The sequence below is a fragment of the Hippopotamus amphibius genome, chromosome 4, assembly GCF_030028045.1.
Source record: "Hippopotamus amphibius kiboko isolate mHipAmp2 chromosome 4, mHipAmp2.hap2, whole genome shotgun sequence".
NCBI lineage: Eukaryota > Metazoa > Chordata > Mammalia > Artiodactyla > Hippopotamidae > Hippopotamus > Hippopotamus amphibius.
Genome location: NC_080189.1, coordinates 159,106,606 through 159,124,066, shown reverse-complemented (window position 1 = coordinate 159,124,066; position 17,461 = coordinate 159,106,606). Strand labels below are relative to the sequence as shown.

Genomic DNA, 17,461 nt, shown 5'->3' with positions numbered 1-17,461 from the left:
TCAAATAGCCCTCAAAATCAGAGTTTGTTGTTGTTTCTGAAATACTGTTTCCTTTCCTTTCCATTTTTTCCCCACCATCCTCTAAACCCAAGTTCTTTCCTTTTTGCAGATAGCCATAAAGAAGGAATGAGGGATTGGAGCTGGCCCCCTAGATTTTCTTTTTCCTTCTAAACTTTCCTTAATTCCTATCCTGGGCTCTTTCACCAAAGGAACTCTAGCTGAACAGGTGGTTCTAATTTTTCAAAGCTGTAAGAGGAGATGAAGAAATAGAGGGAAAAGGATTTTAAAAAAGCAAAAGAGGGACTTCCCTGGTGGTCCAGTGGGTTAGACTCTGCACTCCCAATGTAGGGGGCCCAGGTTCGGTCCCTGGTCAGGGAACTAGATCCCACATGCATGCTGCAACTAAGAAGTCCACACACTGCATCTAAAAGTTCCCACATGCTGCAACTAAGACCCACTGCAACCTAAATAAATAAATATTAAAAAAAAAAAGAAAAGGCAAAAGATTCTTTCTTCATATAATTCACAAAACCAATTTCACATCAAGCAACCAATTCTTAGCAGGTTCATCATGCCCAAAAAGCTAAAGTAAATTTTTCATTAACAGGTGTAAAAAAATGTCCAACCAATATCACAAGAGAACAATGTTCTCAGACATTTATGTACCACCTAATATTAATAAGCACTATGCAATGCTACTTATTAATGCTTTTTAAGGATTTGCAGCCTAGTTTAGTTGTTTTTTTCAACATTTGTTCTGATTCAGATTCAAACACTAAGCCAAAAGGAACTGTTGATACAGAAAATATTCAAGATTGAGAGGGTCATAGAAAAAGTGAAGGAGGAAGCAAAACGTGTCTACGTGCAACCCAAGGAGGGGCAAAAACCACTGAAACTCCATACTTTTCTCCAAGAAACTTTTCAGGGTAAGTTTTCTAGGGATGAGTCTATGCCTTGACTCCTTTAACAAGCCTTTTCCAGGACTGTATGTTTCGGGACTTAGCTGTGAGCCCTGTAGGATGAGAGCCAGGAAAGGATACTTTGTTTTCTTTTTGGCCACCATCCTCTCAGTCCTTCTGCTCTCTTTTTCTTGCCCCCAGGGCTTTGATTTGCTGTCCCTTAAGAAAAGAATGATGAAGCTCTATCTGAACCAATTTGAAAGTTAGGTCAAAATAAGGACGCCTTAGAAAAACAAAACAAAAAACTGCTGTATGGCTGGTTAAGTACTCAGAAAAAGCCTTGAAGCTTAACCTTGAATAGTGGTATTACCTCCGGAAAAGTGAGATTACTTTATGTATATCTACGCTTTTTCAACTTTTTAAAAAAAAGACTTCATGAAGTTCTCAACTTTATATAACTGAACCTGTCAGTCATGGTGAAAGGATCTTAAAAAGTTCCAGATATAACCTAAATGATGAGATGTAGACAAGCTGTACCAGAACATACTTACAAAGTCAGTGTGCCCAGGCGTAGCAGCAGCCTCAGGTCATTCAGCCAGCTGCCCACCAGCCACCACCCCAAACCCAGGTCTTCTGGTTCCAAGTCCAGTGCTCTCTCTGGTACACCAGGCTCTTTTCCACCAACCATGAGAATATTCACTTGCCAGATTTGGGGAAGTTTCTTCCAACTGCCAGAAAAAAATGAGAGTGGAAAGTAACTTGAACACCAGCCTTCCCTCACGGCCAGCTTGCTACAAGTTGGCTGACTGAGGCCTATGACAGCACAACTAGGTGACATGCTGCCTTTTTGGGAGCAGTGCCAGCCACTGATGCAAGCAAGCACTGAGGAAAACCATAATACACTCTTAAAAACATAATACACTCATAACTTTTCTAATAGGATTGTGCTGTTTGGGGTTCACGTAGCATGATTAAAGTGAAATTACCCCCCAAGGTGCAGAATTGGCCCCAATCCTACAACCACCCCAAGTTACCTTTCAGCTCAGCCATTGTAGATTTTCCCTATCTACCTCCCTCCGACAACATTTCTTCAAACCATGGCACATAATAACCTAGCCTTAGAAAAGGAAAACATTCTTCGGCACTTTAATAACTCTTCTAACATTCACACAAACTCAGAGTAACAAACGGGATACTGACCCCAACCCTCCCCCCAAAGTGATGGAAGAGAACTCAAATGAAGGATGCAAATTCCAAATAAAAACTTCTAACGTCTCAAGCAGAATAACACAGCAAATGCCATGCAGTACACTGAAGCCTGAGGGTGATGATGAAGTTGGTACTCTCAAATGATCAGGAATCAAGGTTACTTCTGCACAAAAAGTCTCCTTTTTCCACCTCCAACTTCTTTTACTTTTGTGCCTAGATGAGGCGGTGTTTCCTAGAAGACCATCTGAGTCCTGTGACATTGAAGCAGTCATAAAGGTAAATGTAAGCACACTGATGGTTATCAAGGAAGAACGAATCCCTCCCCTCCCCCCCCAAAAAAGTGGTGGTGGTAGGAAAGAATCACTGCTGTCTTTTTTCCGGCAATCAACAAGTAACTAGTTCAGGTTAGAGGCATCTTGGTGAGCAGCAGCCCCTTATCATATAACATGGTTGCCAAGGAAAGCTGGTCCTCCACACTGTCGCAGGGCAAGTCCCCTACTCTCACAAACTCTGGGTAAGAGCGGAGCAGGAGTTCCATGGCATCAGCTTGCTGGGGGTATATCTCCAAGCACTTGGGCTCTTCCAGATGATAAACTCGGGAGTTTTCCACTGTATAATAGAGAAACAAATGGCCTCCTTCACCCACCAGCCGAGCTATACCATCCTGAAGCATGTGCACTTCTGTTTCTGTGGTCAACTGGGCCCCCACGTTTACAGGTTCTCCAGCCTCCCAGCGAATTGGGAGCCCATAAACGCTTAGTGCCCTCTCCCTATCAGTCAACACAGGGGGCAGAGAATCGTGGATGAAGTCTTTGGCTCGCTGGTCAGCCACAGCATCGACAGGAGCAAAGTGTCCCAAGCGGGCAACCAAGACCCGCACTTTCTCCATGAATGCAGTTCTTCGCGGATCCTTGGAATCCGAGTGTTGGGCCCCCATGTAATCCATAAAGTCTCGGGGCAGCCCCCTACGAAACTCCACATTTTCCTCCATTGCAGCCTGCACGGCCAGAGGCAGTACAGCCTCCAGGAAGTCGCCCCAGGTATTGCGCTGGTACGTGGACAAGGTCAGGTGCAGAGAGTGCACTCCATCCTGGCATTCGGCTTGGTGAATGAAGCCTCGGGGAAAATAGAGCAAATCGCCAGGTTCCAGCACCGTCTGCAGCACCGGTTCCCCGAGGTCGTCCTGGCTGAAGTTGGGGCTGGATGTCAGGGCTAGTTCCTCGGTCGGAACCCGCGGTCGGTAGACCCGCCAGAGCTTCCTACCTTCCAGCTGCAGCACGAAAGCCTCGATGTCATCGTAGTGGGGGGCAAAGCCCTGCGAGTTGGGGGGCGTGAGGTAGACGTTGGAGCCTGCCATGCTTCCAAACTGCTCCTGGAGCACAGCCAAAAACTGCCACACGGTGGGGGAGAAAGCCTGCGGACAGAGGAGGCGCAGGGAGCAGCCGGCCCGGTACAGGGCCCACGCCGCGGCGGGCAGCGCGCGGCCGGGCGGGTTCAGGGTCTCGCGCCGCCCACTGATGTAGCGGGCGGCGTCCAGGTGCTGCCCGAACTGCACCTCCTCGTTGCGCAGCATGGAGTCCAGGTCGGCGGTAGAGAAAAGACCCTGGTAGTAGGTGTGGTCCTGCCGCCGCACCAGCACCGCCTCGCGCTCCCACAGGCGCCGGTAGAAATGGTCGGGCGGCATAGGCGCGATGAGCCACTCGAAGAGGCGCGCCGCCCGCCGCCGGCTGCTGGGGATGCGGTTCAGCTCGGCCAAGACACGCTGCAGCGGGGAGTCCCAGGGCAGCTCCCCGCCCGCGCTTTCCCCCTGCGGCCCCGACAGCGCTGCTGGAGCCACGGACGGCGGGGCGGCCGTCAAGTGCTGGGCCGAGCACAGCAGGGCCGAGGTCTCCACCAGGCGCGCGGGGGGCCCCGAGGCCGGCACCAGGCGCGCCGGCGGGGTCTGCGCCTCCACCAGGCGCGCCGGCGGGGTCTGCAGGGAGCGGGACGCGGGCGAGGCCTCCAACAGCTCCGCGGGCCCGAGATGGCCGTACGGCTCCCGCCGGGTCGCATCCGGGAGGGCAGCTGCCCCGCCAGCCAGCGGGTCCCCGGGATCGTCGACCGTCGACTCCACCCTCGAGTCCTCCGAGTCCTCGCTCGGCAGCGTCTGGGCCCTCAGCGCGGCCATCCGGGACGCGACGCTTCTCCTCAGCTGCCTTCGGATCTTCCTGGGCCTCAGGGGCAGGGCCAGGACCGACCCGCTGTGTGGCTGTGGCTGGCGCCGTCGCCTCAACCGCCCGCGCTTCAGCAGCCCAGCGCCAACCCTGAGCGCTTCCATGATCCGACCCTCTCCCCAGCCCGGCGGGAGACCGCGAGAAGCCGGCTCGCGCGGGCCGCGTCCGCAGTGTACTCTGGGAAGGGGGCGGGCCTCCAGCCGCCTCTGGGTTGTCCACGCCCTCCATTGTTCCCCACCTCGCCGGCAGGTTGTCCAGATAGACGCTGTTAATGAGACGCACGGCTACCCCCTAGAGCGACGGAGTCCCTACCAAATTAACATGGACTCCATATTTAGGAAGCAATTTAAAAATCAAGTTGCCAGGGACTCCAGGGGAAAGAAAGTTAGCTACTTAACTCTCTCCGTCTAGAGTCTGCATATTGCAGTTCCCCGGGATGTCCCCGTTTCTGACTAACACTTTCCCCAGCAGCTTTGCGCGAGAAAGCGCACAATTCTTGGTTTCAAGGAATGCTCTCACGCAGAGTTCTAGGTTCAGACTTCTGGTCCACCTGGTCCTCTTTTTACAGATGATTGATTGAAGCCCTAAGTTCCTCCGCTTAACTTCCCTTCGTACTCTCTCCATTACAAATTTGCAGTCATTGCTCGCTCGCGCGCTCTCTCTCTGAAAAAGAAGCTACAGACTTTTCTACTTGTATTCTTTTTAAATTTTTTTTTAACTTAACAAATGTTTACTGACTACCTACTAAGTGACAGGCATTGCGATGGCATCGGGGTAAGAACCACAAACAAGACAACAAAACAGACTATCACCTGACTTCACGGGACTTACATTTCAGAGGACACAATCTACAAGCAAGGAAATGCACAATCACTTTCCTTTTTCTTCCCTTCATCTTTGCAAGTTCGGTCCAGCTCAAACTTCAAGTTCATCTCTAAGGCAACTTCTTAAATTGGAAAGGAATATTTTCTGACAATTCCATATTCAGTAAACATATGCTGACTTTGCCTGCCCAGCATCCATCCCCGCCCTCCCCACAAAGAAAGACATTGAATTTCTTTTGGAGAAACATTCTGCGCCTCACGCCCGGTTGCTGTGGATCAGGTGGGGCTCCACTTGAGCTCCAGAAGTGCTGCAGACACTGTGAATGCTCCCAGACTGTGGAAGGCCTGGAGCGTCTGTGGAATCCCCTATCCTAAGGCAAAAATGATTGGCTTGTGCTTAACCACATGACCTAAGTTTCTCCAATCAAAGTGACTCAAAGGAGCTTCTCTACACAGACAGGCTGCCTAAGATTCTTTCTAGAGTCCACATCTAGTGTTATCCTACTTTAGAAGGTCTTGAGAGGTGACCATAAGCCAGGCGCTCTTGTAGACACAATGCAGAGGTGAGTGATATCCTCACCGTTTTTGGTGGCAGCTGAGCATCCATCCAAGAAATTTACTGCGTCCCTGGGCTGCTGCCGGATACCAACTCTTGAGTCCCATGTGTTTGCTCCGAGCTGCCCTGCTATTTAGGAAGAGCTGCTCACAGCGTCTTGGTCCAGGGGAACTTTGGTCCCTTAAACCTCTGCCCTCTGCCCAGCTCACTTGGGGGGCAGGGTGGGGAGGGGGCCGACCTGCACCTCCTCAGGGGAATCGGGGCTATTCTTGTATTCTTGATATCTGCCCTTCCCACCCCTTCTGGGATTTTGTTTTATTAGCTAAGACTTCTCTCTCTAGAATCATCAAACACCTCCTCTGAACCTTAAATAGACTTCTTAAATCTGGGCCTCTCATTTAGCAGGCACTGTGGTAGGCATGAGGGTGCAATTGTGGAGAACATGGTCACTGTCTCCATGTAACTATTGTTACTTTATACATAACGATTACTTGTCTTCAGTTGAGTCATTTATGATAAATTACCAGGAGTGGAATTGCTGGATCAAAGGGCAGGATAATTTTTGTGATACTATAGGTTTTATCAAACTCCCTCCCAAAAAGCTTACAACCTTGCAAGCAATTATAAGCATGTTAGACTACATGGCCTTTAAGGCCTTTTTTGTGGTTCTGTTTGATCTCTCAGTCCTCTTCCTCACTCACATTCCTATCCAAAACCTTGCCAAAGTATTTAGATTTTACCCCTACCCAGGTGTCACATCTACCCTTTTCATTTCTCACATGGTCTATTACAGTGGTCCCCAAATGGAGGGAACACTTTCAAATATCGTATATTAACACATATATGTGGAATCTGAAAAAATTGGTATAGACGATCTCATCTGCAAAGCAGAAATAGAGACACAGACATAGAGAACGAATGAATGGATACCCAAGGGGAAGGGGGGGGTGGGATGAACTGGGAGATTGGGATTGACATATATACACTATTATTCTATGTATAAGATGGATAGCTAATGAGAACCTACTGCATAGCACAGGGAACTCTACTCAATGCTCTGTGGTGACCTAAAGGGGAAGGAAATCCAAAAAAGAGGGGAAGTATGTATACGTATAGCTGATTCACTTTGCTGTACAGTAGAAACTAACACAACATTGTAAAGCAATTATACTCCAATAAAAATTAAAAGAAAAGGAAAAAAAAAGAAAGACAATGCAAACTCTCCAGGTGGTTCAACATGTGGGCTTATATGGGGCCTTGATGGTGAAGAATGTTGCTGGCTTCTGCTGCCATATTCTCTGGGGCTCAAAACAAGAGACCTGGTCAAGAATAGGAGAGAAACTTCAGTTCAAGAAGACGCATTTGACCTAATCAAATGTATAAGCTTTTGCACAGCAAAGGAAACCATAAACAAAACGAAAAGACAGCCTATGGGATGGGAGAAAATATTTGCAAATGATGCAACCAACAAGGGCTTAATTTCCAAAATATACAAACAGTTCATACAGCTAAACATTAAAAAAAAAAAAAAATCAAAAAATGGGCAGAACACCTAAATAGGTATTTCTCCAAAGAAGACACACAAACAGCCAAAGAACACAAGAACAGATGCTCAACGTTCTAATTATTAGAGAAATGCAAATCAAAACTACAAGGTTTCACCTCACACCAGTCAGAATGGCCATTATCAAAAGTATACAAATAATAAATGCTGGAGAGGGTGTGGAGAAAAGAGAACCCTCCTACACTGTTGGTGTAACTATAGGTTGGTGCAGCCACTATGGAGAACAGTATGGTGTTAAAACTAAAAATAGAAGGACCATATGATCCAGCAATCCCACTCCTGGGCATGCATCCAGAAAAGATGAGAATGCTATTTCAAAAAGATACATTCACCCAATGTTCCTAGCAGCACTATTTACAATAGCCAAGACATGGAAGCAACCTAAGTGTCCAACAACAAATGAATGGATAAAGAATACGTGGGGCTTATGTATATATTACATATATATATATATATATATTAGCCATTTTTATAGATGAAATTATGCCATTTACAGCATAATTATGCCTTTTACGTGGATGGACCTAAAGATTATCATATTAAGTGAAGTAAGACAGAGAAAGACAAATATCATATGACATCACTTGTATGTGGAATATAAAAAAATGATACAAAGGAACTTATTTACAGAACAGAAATAGACTCACATGCATAGAAAACAAACTTATGGTTACCAAAGGGGAAACGGGGGAAGAGGGATAAATTAGGAGCTTGAAATTAACAGATACACATTACTGTATATAAAATAAACACTAAGGTCCTACAGTATTGCACAGGGAATTAGAGAATTATATTCAATACCTGTAATAACCTGTAATGGAAAAGAATCTGAAAAAGAATATACATATATCTGAATCACTTTGCTGTACACCAGAAACTAACAACATTGTAAATCAACTATATTAAAAAAAAAAAAAAGGGTTTGGAGGGGAGAAAGAAGCCTTTTAATTCTACTCAATGGGCCTCCTACATTGCCTCCCAAATATTAGAAGAAAAAAAAAAGCCTATTAAAGCTCCTTTCACATTCCATCTCCTCCCCAGAGGCTCTCCCATGTGCCTAGTCATGGGAGAACTTTGGCCCTTTCACGCTGCTTTAGCACATTGTGCGTTGTATTGGTGTCATATACTTCTCATACTCCTTTCTAAACTTCCCAAACTGTAAATTCCTTCAAGCAAAGGACTTCCTTATGCCTTTTTCTCTTGCTTTTAACACCCTGCTTTTCACAAAGAAGATGAACAGGAAATATTTGTGGGAAGAAGACCAACCAGAATTGAGCCCCTGCCATTTATCATCTGTGACATTAGCTCAATCAGGTCTCGGTAATCTCATCTGTAGGATAGGAATAGTCATTGAACATACTTCTTCATAGGATTGTTGTGAGGATGAAATAATGTACACAAGGTGCTTAGCACAGGATCTGGTACAGATCTAAACACTTAAAAAATTGTAGCTATAATTTATTACTATGGAGCAAAGCCCTGTATGATGGCTTTTGTGCCTCTGGCCTAGTTCAGAGACACTCGGAGTGCGGGAGGCACAGAAGTTCTTGAATTGGGCAGGATGACAGTATGGGATGGGAAGATTAAGATTATTTTTCCATATGCCTTGTGGAAGTTTAAGTGGGTCAGTGGGACTGTGTCAGACAAGGCCATTTTGTGAGGTATAGCTCTGCACAGAGTTACCTGGCCAAGGGCCGGAGCAGGGGCTGAAACCAACCAATGTTCTCCTTGAAAGACCTGTGTGAACCCTATTCTAGGGCTGCAGTGTCTAGAGGAAGGGCCAGCAGAGGGGGAGCCCTTTTCCTAATTGACATGCAGACTGTGTGTGCTGGCCAGACCCTGCTATCAGATACCGCAGGGAAATATTGCAAAGGGCAGTCAAGGATGTCACTGGGAGCTTTTATTGCTTTTTCAAAGGGAGCAGTTTTCAACAGACAGTGGACATATCCTGTAGTGAACTAGGGGGATGAACTGTGCTTCTCTGCTGCCAAAGCTGGCGAACACTGAGCTTAGCTAGAGGAAGGCTGTAAATTTGTCTTTTCCACATCCTGTGCAAGTATCTCCTCCTTAGTCTTTCCTGTGACCTCATCCTTTTCTTTTTTCAACATATTGTGGTTTCCTCAAATAAAGAATGTTGTTGCTATCTGTCTTCTAGTTTCCCTTGTGACTGGGAGGCACCCTTTGGAGACTGACTTCCTTTTAATTTCATCATTTTCCTGTGGCTCTACTTAGTTCAACAAAAGCAGAATTTTTTTTAATAAATTTATTTGTTTATTTATTTTATTGGCTGTGTTGGGTCTTCGTTGCTGCATACGGGCTTTCTCTAGTTGAAGCAAGCAGGGGCTACTCTTCATTGTGGTGCACAGGCTCCTCATTGTGGTGGCCTCTCTTGTTGCGGAGCATGGGCTCTAGGTGCGAGGGCTTCATTAGTTGCAGCATGTGGGTTCAATAGTTGTGGCTCACAGGCTCTAGAGCGCAGGCTCAATAGTTGTGGCGCACGGGCTTAGTTGCCCTGCAGCATGTGGGATCTTCCCGGAGCAGGGCTCAAACCCATGTCCCCTGCATTGGCAGGTGGATTCTTAACCACTGCACCACCTAGGAAGTCCCCAAAAGCAGATATTAATAGCCGTTTTCAGAAATAAAATTTACTGACATGGAATAATGTTTTCAATATACCACTGAGAAGAAAAAAGAGCAGACAAAATAAGTATTACAGTAGGACACCCTTTGGGAGATATATGTGTGTGTGTCAATATGTATGTGTATTTCTATCTATCTATACATCCATCCATATGTACGTACTACTGAAAAAAGTTTGGGAGTCTTTATGCCACAATATTTAACAGTCATTTTCTTTGGATGGTGGGATTGCAGGTGATTTTTATTTTCCTCTTCTTTGCATATTTGCATGGTCTGGGTTTTCTATATTGTACATATCATTTGTGCAATTAAAAATATAGTGTTTTTTGGGAATTCCCTAGTGGTCCAGTGGTTAGGACTCCATGCTTCCACTGCAGGGGCACTCGTTTGATCCCTGGTTAGGGAACTAAGATCCCACAAGCTGGGCAGCACAGACCAAAAACAAAAAAAAAACCCACAAAAACCAAAAACACATATAGTTTTTTTTGTTTGTTTCGTTTTGTTTTTTTAAGAAATTTTATTGAGATACAGCTAATAGAAAATAAACAGCATATATTTAGAGCGTACAATTTAGTATCCCAATCTCCCAATTCATCCCCCCCAACCCTCCCCACTTTCCCCACTTGGTGTCCATGTGTTTATTCTCTACATCTGTGTCTCTATTTCTGCCTTGCATTTCCTCTTTCATAGTTGTTAGCATTTGCCTTATGTATTGAAGTGCTCCTATATTGGGTGCATATATATTTATAATTGTTATCTCCTCTTCTTGGATGGATCCCTTGATCTTTATGTAATGTCCTTCCTTATCTCTTGTAACATTTTTTATTTTAAAGTCTATTTTATCTGATGTGAGTACTGCTATTCCAGCTTTCTTTTGATTTCCATTTGCATGGAATATCTTTTTCCATCTCCTCACTTTCCATCTGTATGTGTCCCTAGGTCTGAAGTGGGTCTCTTGTAGACAGCATATATATGGGTCTTGTTTTTGTATCCATTCAGCCAGTCTGTGTCTTTTGGTGGGTGCATTTAGTCCATTTACATTCAAGGTCATTATCGAGATGTATGTTCCTATTACCATATTCTTAATTGTTTTGTTGTTGTTTCTGTAGGTCCTTTTCTTCTCTTATGTTTCCCGCTTAGAGAAGTTCCTTTAGCATTTGTTGTAGGGCTGGTTTGGTGGTGCTGAATTCTCTTAGCTGTTGCTTGTCTGTAAAGCTTTTGATTTCTCCCTTGAATCTGAATGAGATCCTTGCTGGGTAGAGTATTCTTGGTTGTAGGTTCTTCCCTTTCATCACTTGAAATATATCGTGCCACTCCCTTCTGGCTTGCAGAGTTTCTGCTGAGAAATCAGCTGTTACCCTTATGGGAGTTCCCTTGTATGTTATTTGTCATTTTCCCCTTGTTGATTTTAATAACTTTTCTCTGTCTTTAATTTTTGTCAGTTTGGCTACTCTATGTGTTGGTGTGTTTCTCCTTGGGTTTCTCCTGCCTGGGACTCTCTGCACTTCCTGGACTTGGGTAGCTATTTCTTTTCCCATGTTAGGGAAATTTTCAACTATAATCTCTTCCAGTATTTTCTCGGGTCCTTTCTCTCTCTCTTCTCCTTCTGGGATGCCTATAATGCAAATGTTGGTGCGTTTACCATTGTCCCAGAGGTCTCTTAGGCTGTCTTCAGTTCTTTTCATCCTTTTTTCTTTATTCTTTTCCACATCAGTGATTTTCACCATTCTGTCTTCCAGGTCACTTATTCGCCCTTCTGCCTCAGTTAATCTGCTATTGGTTCCTTCTAGTGTATTTTTCATTTCAGTTATTGTGTTGCATATCTCTGTTCATTTGCTCTTTAATTCTTCTAGGTCTTTGGTAAACGTTTCAATCTTTGCATCCAGTCATTTTTTCAAAGTCCTGGATCATCTTCACCATCATTATTCTGAATTCTTTTTCTGGAAGGGTGCCTATCTCCTCTTCATTTAGTTGTTTTTCTGGGGCTTTATCCTGTCCCTTCATCTGGTACAAAGTCCTCTGCTTTTTCATTTTCTCTGTCTTTCTGTGGCTGTGGTTTTCAGTTCCACAAGACAAAATACTGCTGATACTGCTTGATACTGCTGTCTGCCCTCTTGTGGAGGAAGCTATCTAGGAGGCTTGTGGGTGTTTCCTGATGGGAGGGACTGATGGTGGGTAGGGCTGGGTGGGCAGAGCTCAGTAAGACTTTAATCGGATTTGGTGGGCAGAGCTCAGTAAAACTGTAATCTGCTTGTCTGCCAATGGGTGGGGCTGTGTTCCCACCTTGTTGGTTGTTTGGCCTGAAGCTACCTAGCACTGGAGCTTACAGGCTCTTTGGTGGGGCTAATGGTGGACTCTGGGAGGGTTCACGCCAATGAACACTTCCCAGAACCCCTGCTGCCAGTGTCCCTGTTTCCTTGGTGAGCCACAGCTGCCCCCCACCTCTGCAGGCAACCCTCCAACACCAGCAGGTAGGTCTGGTTCAGTCTCCTATGGGGTCACTGCTCCTTCCCCCCGGGTCCTGGTGAGCACACTTTTTTGTGTGCCCTCCAAGAGTGGAGTCTCTGTTTCCCCCAGTCCTGTGGAGGTCCTGCAATCAAATCCTGCTGGCTTTCAAAGTCTGATTCTCTGGGCATTCCTCCTCCTGTTGCTGGACTCCCAGGTTGGGAAGCCTGACATGGGGCTCAGAACCCTCACTTTAGTGTGTGGACTTCTACAGTATAACTGTTCTCCAGTTTGTGAGTCACCCACCCAGCATTTATGGGATTTGATTTTAACGCGATTGTGCCCCTCCTACCGTCTCATTGCAGCTTCTCCTTTGTCTCTGGATGTGGGGTGTCTTTTTTGGTGAGTTCCAGTGTCTTTCTGTCGATGATTGTTCAGCATTTCACATATAGTGTTTTTTTAACAACAAACTTCACTTTCCCTAATTTATTTCATTTTTCCTGATCTCTAATCATTGCTTGCCTTGGTTGTATTTTTTTTTTGAATTGATATAATTATCTTTTTTTAATCAAAAAATTTGACATTAAGTTTATAGAGGTTAATAATTGTTCATCAGAGAAGCTGCTGTAGAAAAGATGTTGATTAGAGCCAATCCCATGTCTAAATCTACATAGAATGATTTGAATCCTCTCAGAAAAGTTATCTCCCCCACCAAAACCCATTGTTAGATAGTTAGTCCTTTGGATTAGTTATTGCCTTTTTCATTCATTCTTTATTTAAAATTCAAATGCACTGGGAAGGTGTATTAAGTTACCAGGGCTGCCATAACAAAATGCCACAGACTGACCGACTTAAACAACAGAAGTTTATTTTCTGACAATTCTGGAGGCTGGAAGTCCAAGATCAAGGGATTGGCAGGACTGGTTTCTGGGGCCTCTCTCCTTGGCTTTTGGATGACTGTCTTCTCCCAGTCTTCATATGGTCTTTCCTCTGTAGAACTCTGTGTTCAAATTTCTTCTTTTTATAAGAACATCAGTCATATTTGATTAGGGTCAATTCTTACAATCTCATTTTAATTTAATAACCTCTTTAAAGACTCTGTCTTCAAAGACAATCACATTCTGAGGTATTGGGGTTAGAACTTCAACATATGAATTTTGGGAGACACAGTTTAGCCCATAACAGAGGGGTGATATATACTAAATCACAAATTCCTTTAAGCACTTTTCCTTTTTGAAGGAAGGATAACATGTTACGTTGCTGAAAAGGTGATAGGGAAAAAAGGAAAGAAAGAAAAAAACAAAAAAACAAAAAACAAGTGTCCAGGGTAGTGGTTCTCAGCCCAAGATGGTTTTGCCACCCCGCCCCACGTCTCCCAGGGGACATTTGGCAATATCAAGAGGGATTTTTGGTTATCACAACAAGGGAGATGCTACTGGCATCTAATGAGTAGAGGCCAGAAATGCTGCTAAACATTCTACAATGTGCAGTACAGCCCCACAACAAAAATTATCCAGCCCTAAATGTAGCAAGGTTGAGAAACCCTAGGAAAAACTTTGGATGACTTCATCAACATAAAAATTTGAAAATCTTTGATCCAGTAATACTGCTTCCAGGAATCTATCCTGCAAAAATATTCACCCATGTGTACAAACATATATAGATATAGAGATAGAGATAGAGATAAAGATAGAAATATATACAGATACTCATTGCTTATTATTTCAGAATTGGAAATGACTCAAATGTCTATTAAAGATCAAGAATTCTTGTTAAAAATAATGACTAGGAAAGATGCTGAAAATATATTGTAGGGACTTTCCTGGTGGCACTGTGGACAAGAATCCATCCTCCCAATGCAGGGGGCCTGGGTTCAATCCCTGATCAGGGAACTAGATCCCACATGCATGCCACAACTAAGAATTCACATGCCATAACTAAGGAGCCCTGGAGCCACAACCAAGGAACTCATGTGCTGCAACTAAGACTTGGCCAACCAAATAAATAAATAAATATTTTTAAAACAATAAAATATACTGTAAATTGAAAAACCAAATTGCAGAACAATACATATGTTGTCCCTTTTTCTCAATCCATATGCAATTCATATATAGTTTCTTTAACCACATATGTTGTATTTGTGTGTGTGTCTGCACAGTTGAATATCTGAAGTCAGAGTTTGCCTCTGAGGAATGGTATTACTGGCAATAGAAGAAATTTCAAGTTTAACTTTATACATTTCTGAATTATTTTGCTTAAGACCTCAAGGATATAGGACTTTGCTTTGGCAAATGTGAGACAGATTACAGTCTAACTTTGAGATACTGAGTCTCTAATTTGTAAGACTATTTTACCAAATTACTGTAAATTGGGATCAACAAATTGTAATTCTCAGGCCAAATCTGGCCTGACTCCAGTTTTTACACACTCTGTGAACTAAGAGTGATTTTTATATTTTTAAATGGTTGAAAAAAAATCAAAAGAAGAATAATAGTTTGTGAAATACAATGTATACAAAACTCAAATTTCAGCACCCACAGATAAACTTTTATCAGAATACAGCCATACTCATTTATTACAAACTGTGGCTACTGTCATACTACAATAGCAGAGTTGAGTAGTTTTGACACAGGCCATCAGGGGCGCAAAGCCTAAAATATGTACTATTAATATTTGGCCCTTCACAGAATTCTGCCAAGTCCTGCAGTACATCATGTAAGATGCTGTCTCGGATGTTGAACTTCCAACTCTTTTGCTCACAGAACTTCTAAAAGATTTGTGAACTGCTGTGTCACTTCTTCACCTTTTTTCATTGACATCAAAAATGTTTTTAAGCTTAAATAGACACAAAGCATCTAATTTCTAACGTCTACATATTCCAGCATTTATATATTGATATTTTGAATTAAAACTGTTATATCAATTTAAAATGCATCCAAGTCTGTAACAGTTTGATACGTACCATCATCCATTTAAAAAAATTGTAAAATAAACAAGCTCTTCTTTGAAGTTGAAAATTTTAATCTTTTTTTAAGCTTACATTTCCATTTTTAAATAACTTCCACGAGAATTTTATTCTAATGAATTTTAGAATAAAATTAGAAATTTTATTCTAATTTTATACTATATGTTTATGCTTAAAATATTTTTCATCACCATAACACTATCTGTAACAAAAATATGTATTTAAATTGAGGTTACAGTTATATTCTTTTGTCATAGTCTGAGTTTCTTCCTGGGATTCCCTGACCTCCTAAATGATTTTTTTTTTAATTTGTATTCATTAAGGTTCATTCTTGTGCTGTATAGTTCTATGGGTTTTAACAAATGCGTAATGCCATGTAGCCACCATTTTAGTATCATACAGAATAGTTTGACCACCCTAAAAACCTGTGCTTCCTCTTTTCCATCCTCTCTTCCTCCCCGCAAACACCTGACAATCAATGATCTTTTTATTATCTCTATAGTTTTGTCTTTTCCAGAATGTCACATAATTAAAATCATACATATGTAGCCTTTTCAGGCTAACTTCTTTCACTTAGCAATACATATTCAAAGAGGTTCACCCATGTTTTTTGTGTCTTGGGAGCTTATTTCTTGTCTGTGAATAATATTTTATTGAATGGATATACCACAGTTTGTTTTTCCTTTCACCTATTGAAGGTTGATTGTAGTTTTTAGTGATTATGAATACAGCTGCTACAAACATTCATATGCAGGTGAGACTTCTTATTATGACTTCATTTTTCATTTCAAGTATAATATTCAAAGAATACAATAAAAATACTTGACAGAGAAATACATCTTGAAAGTCAAAATTAAAATGATATGGCCCATCATAATTGATTCATTCAATTTTTTAAGTAATGAAAAACAAGATAATAAATAATGTATTGGTTCTTATTACTTAAATAGCAAAAATACACTATAATATGTAGCTGAAATTATAAGTTATTTGTGAAATAAGAAATATTATACAAGGCACGGTGTTCTTTCTGCAAATATGTAAGTGGGCATATATCAAACTTTGGGGTTAGGCTTTTGAGGTTAAAGAATAGTCAAGTATGTGTTGGCCAAAAAAGTTTGTTCAGGTTCAGGAAAAACCGAAACAAACTTTTTGGCCAACCCAATATAAAAAAAAATCAAAAATAATCACATTAATTTTATGAGACATTATAATAAAATTTTTCCTATTTATTTAATGAAAGAGGAAGATATATACATACACAAGGGACTTCCCTGGCTGTCCAGTGGTTAAGACTCTGCACTTCCACTGCAGGAGGCACAGGTTCCATCCCTGGTCGGGGAACTAAGATCCTGCATGCCTCATGGCATGTCCAAGAAATAAATAAATTAAATTTAAAAAAAATTCACCATTTGTAGTACCACTACAGGCTTGCTCCTTGAAAATATACGATTCTGATGTATTCTGTTTTGCTTGATTCCTATCACAAAAGAAAAACATGGTACATTTATTTATAATTCAGTTTTCTTGCACCACCACATTCTGGTAAGGACCCCCAAAGACTGTAAAACTTCCAAATTCAAACCTGATCTTTTTGTCAATGTAGTTAATAGTATGTATTTTACTTAACAGTTTGGGGACTCTCCTGGTAGTCCAGGGGTTAAGACTCCGTGCTCCCAACTCAGGGGGCGTGGGTTCAATTTCTGGTCAGAGAACTAGATCCCACGTGCCAAAACTAAAAACAAAAAAGATCCTGCACATGGCAACACAGACCCTGCATGCAGCAACTAAGACCCAGTGCAGCCAAGTAAATAAATATATTATAAAAATAATAATAAATCAAGCTAACAAACTGGTTCTTATTTTATTTTATTTACTTGTTTATTTATTTATTTATTTGTGCGCGTCTTAGCTGCAGCACACGAGATCTAGTTCCCTGACCAGGGATGGAACCAGAGCCCCCTGCATGGGGTGTCTTAGCCACTGGACCATCAGGGAAGTCCCCCCAGCTTGATTTATAACATTTAAATATTTAGACATTTAGTAAATGGGATTCCATCTGTACTTTGGCCCTAAACTAAGAATACATTTGGGAATGAGATAAATATCTTTCTCATTATTCCACAGAGTAATCCAGAAACCTAGA

The 17,461-nt window shown here is 42.5% G+C and overlaps 2 protein-coding genes across 4 annotated transcripts in view; one reads left to right on the top strand and one right to left on the bottom strand.

Moving 5' to 3' along the window:
* HEATR4 (HEAT repeat containing 4) overlaps positions 1–17,461 on the top strand; it is a 37,254-nt gene that overhangs the window by 18,911 nt on the left and 882 nt on the right. For all 3 annotated transcript variants that reach the window (XM_057730412.1, XM_057730411.1, XM_057730413.1), the window contains 2 exons: positions 767–926; positions 2,326–2,384. In XM_057730412.1, the coding sequence (XP_057586395.1) occupies positions 767–926; positions 2,326–2,384 (219 nt within the window). The remainder of the gene's footprint in view (positions 1–766; positions 927–2,325; positions 2,385–17,461) is intronic.
* Positions 2,017–4,463, bottom strand: RIOX1 (ribosomal oxygenase 1). The gene has a single exon (XM_057730414.1). The coding sequence runs from the start codon at positions 4,423–4,425 to the stop codon at positions 2,509–2,511; it is 1,917 nt and encodes a 638-aa protein (XP_057586397.1). The 5' UTR covers positions 4,426–4,463; the 3' UTR covers positions 2,017–2,508.

What these genes read in the sequence shown, in the direction of transcription:
- RIOX1 (XM_057730414.1), bottom strand. Translation starts at nt 4,425, where the DNA reads ATGGAAGCGCTCAGGGTTGGCGCTGGGCTGCTGAAGCGCGGGCGGTTG.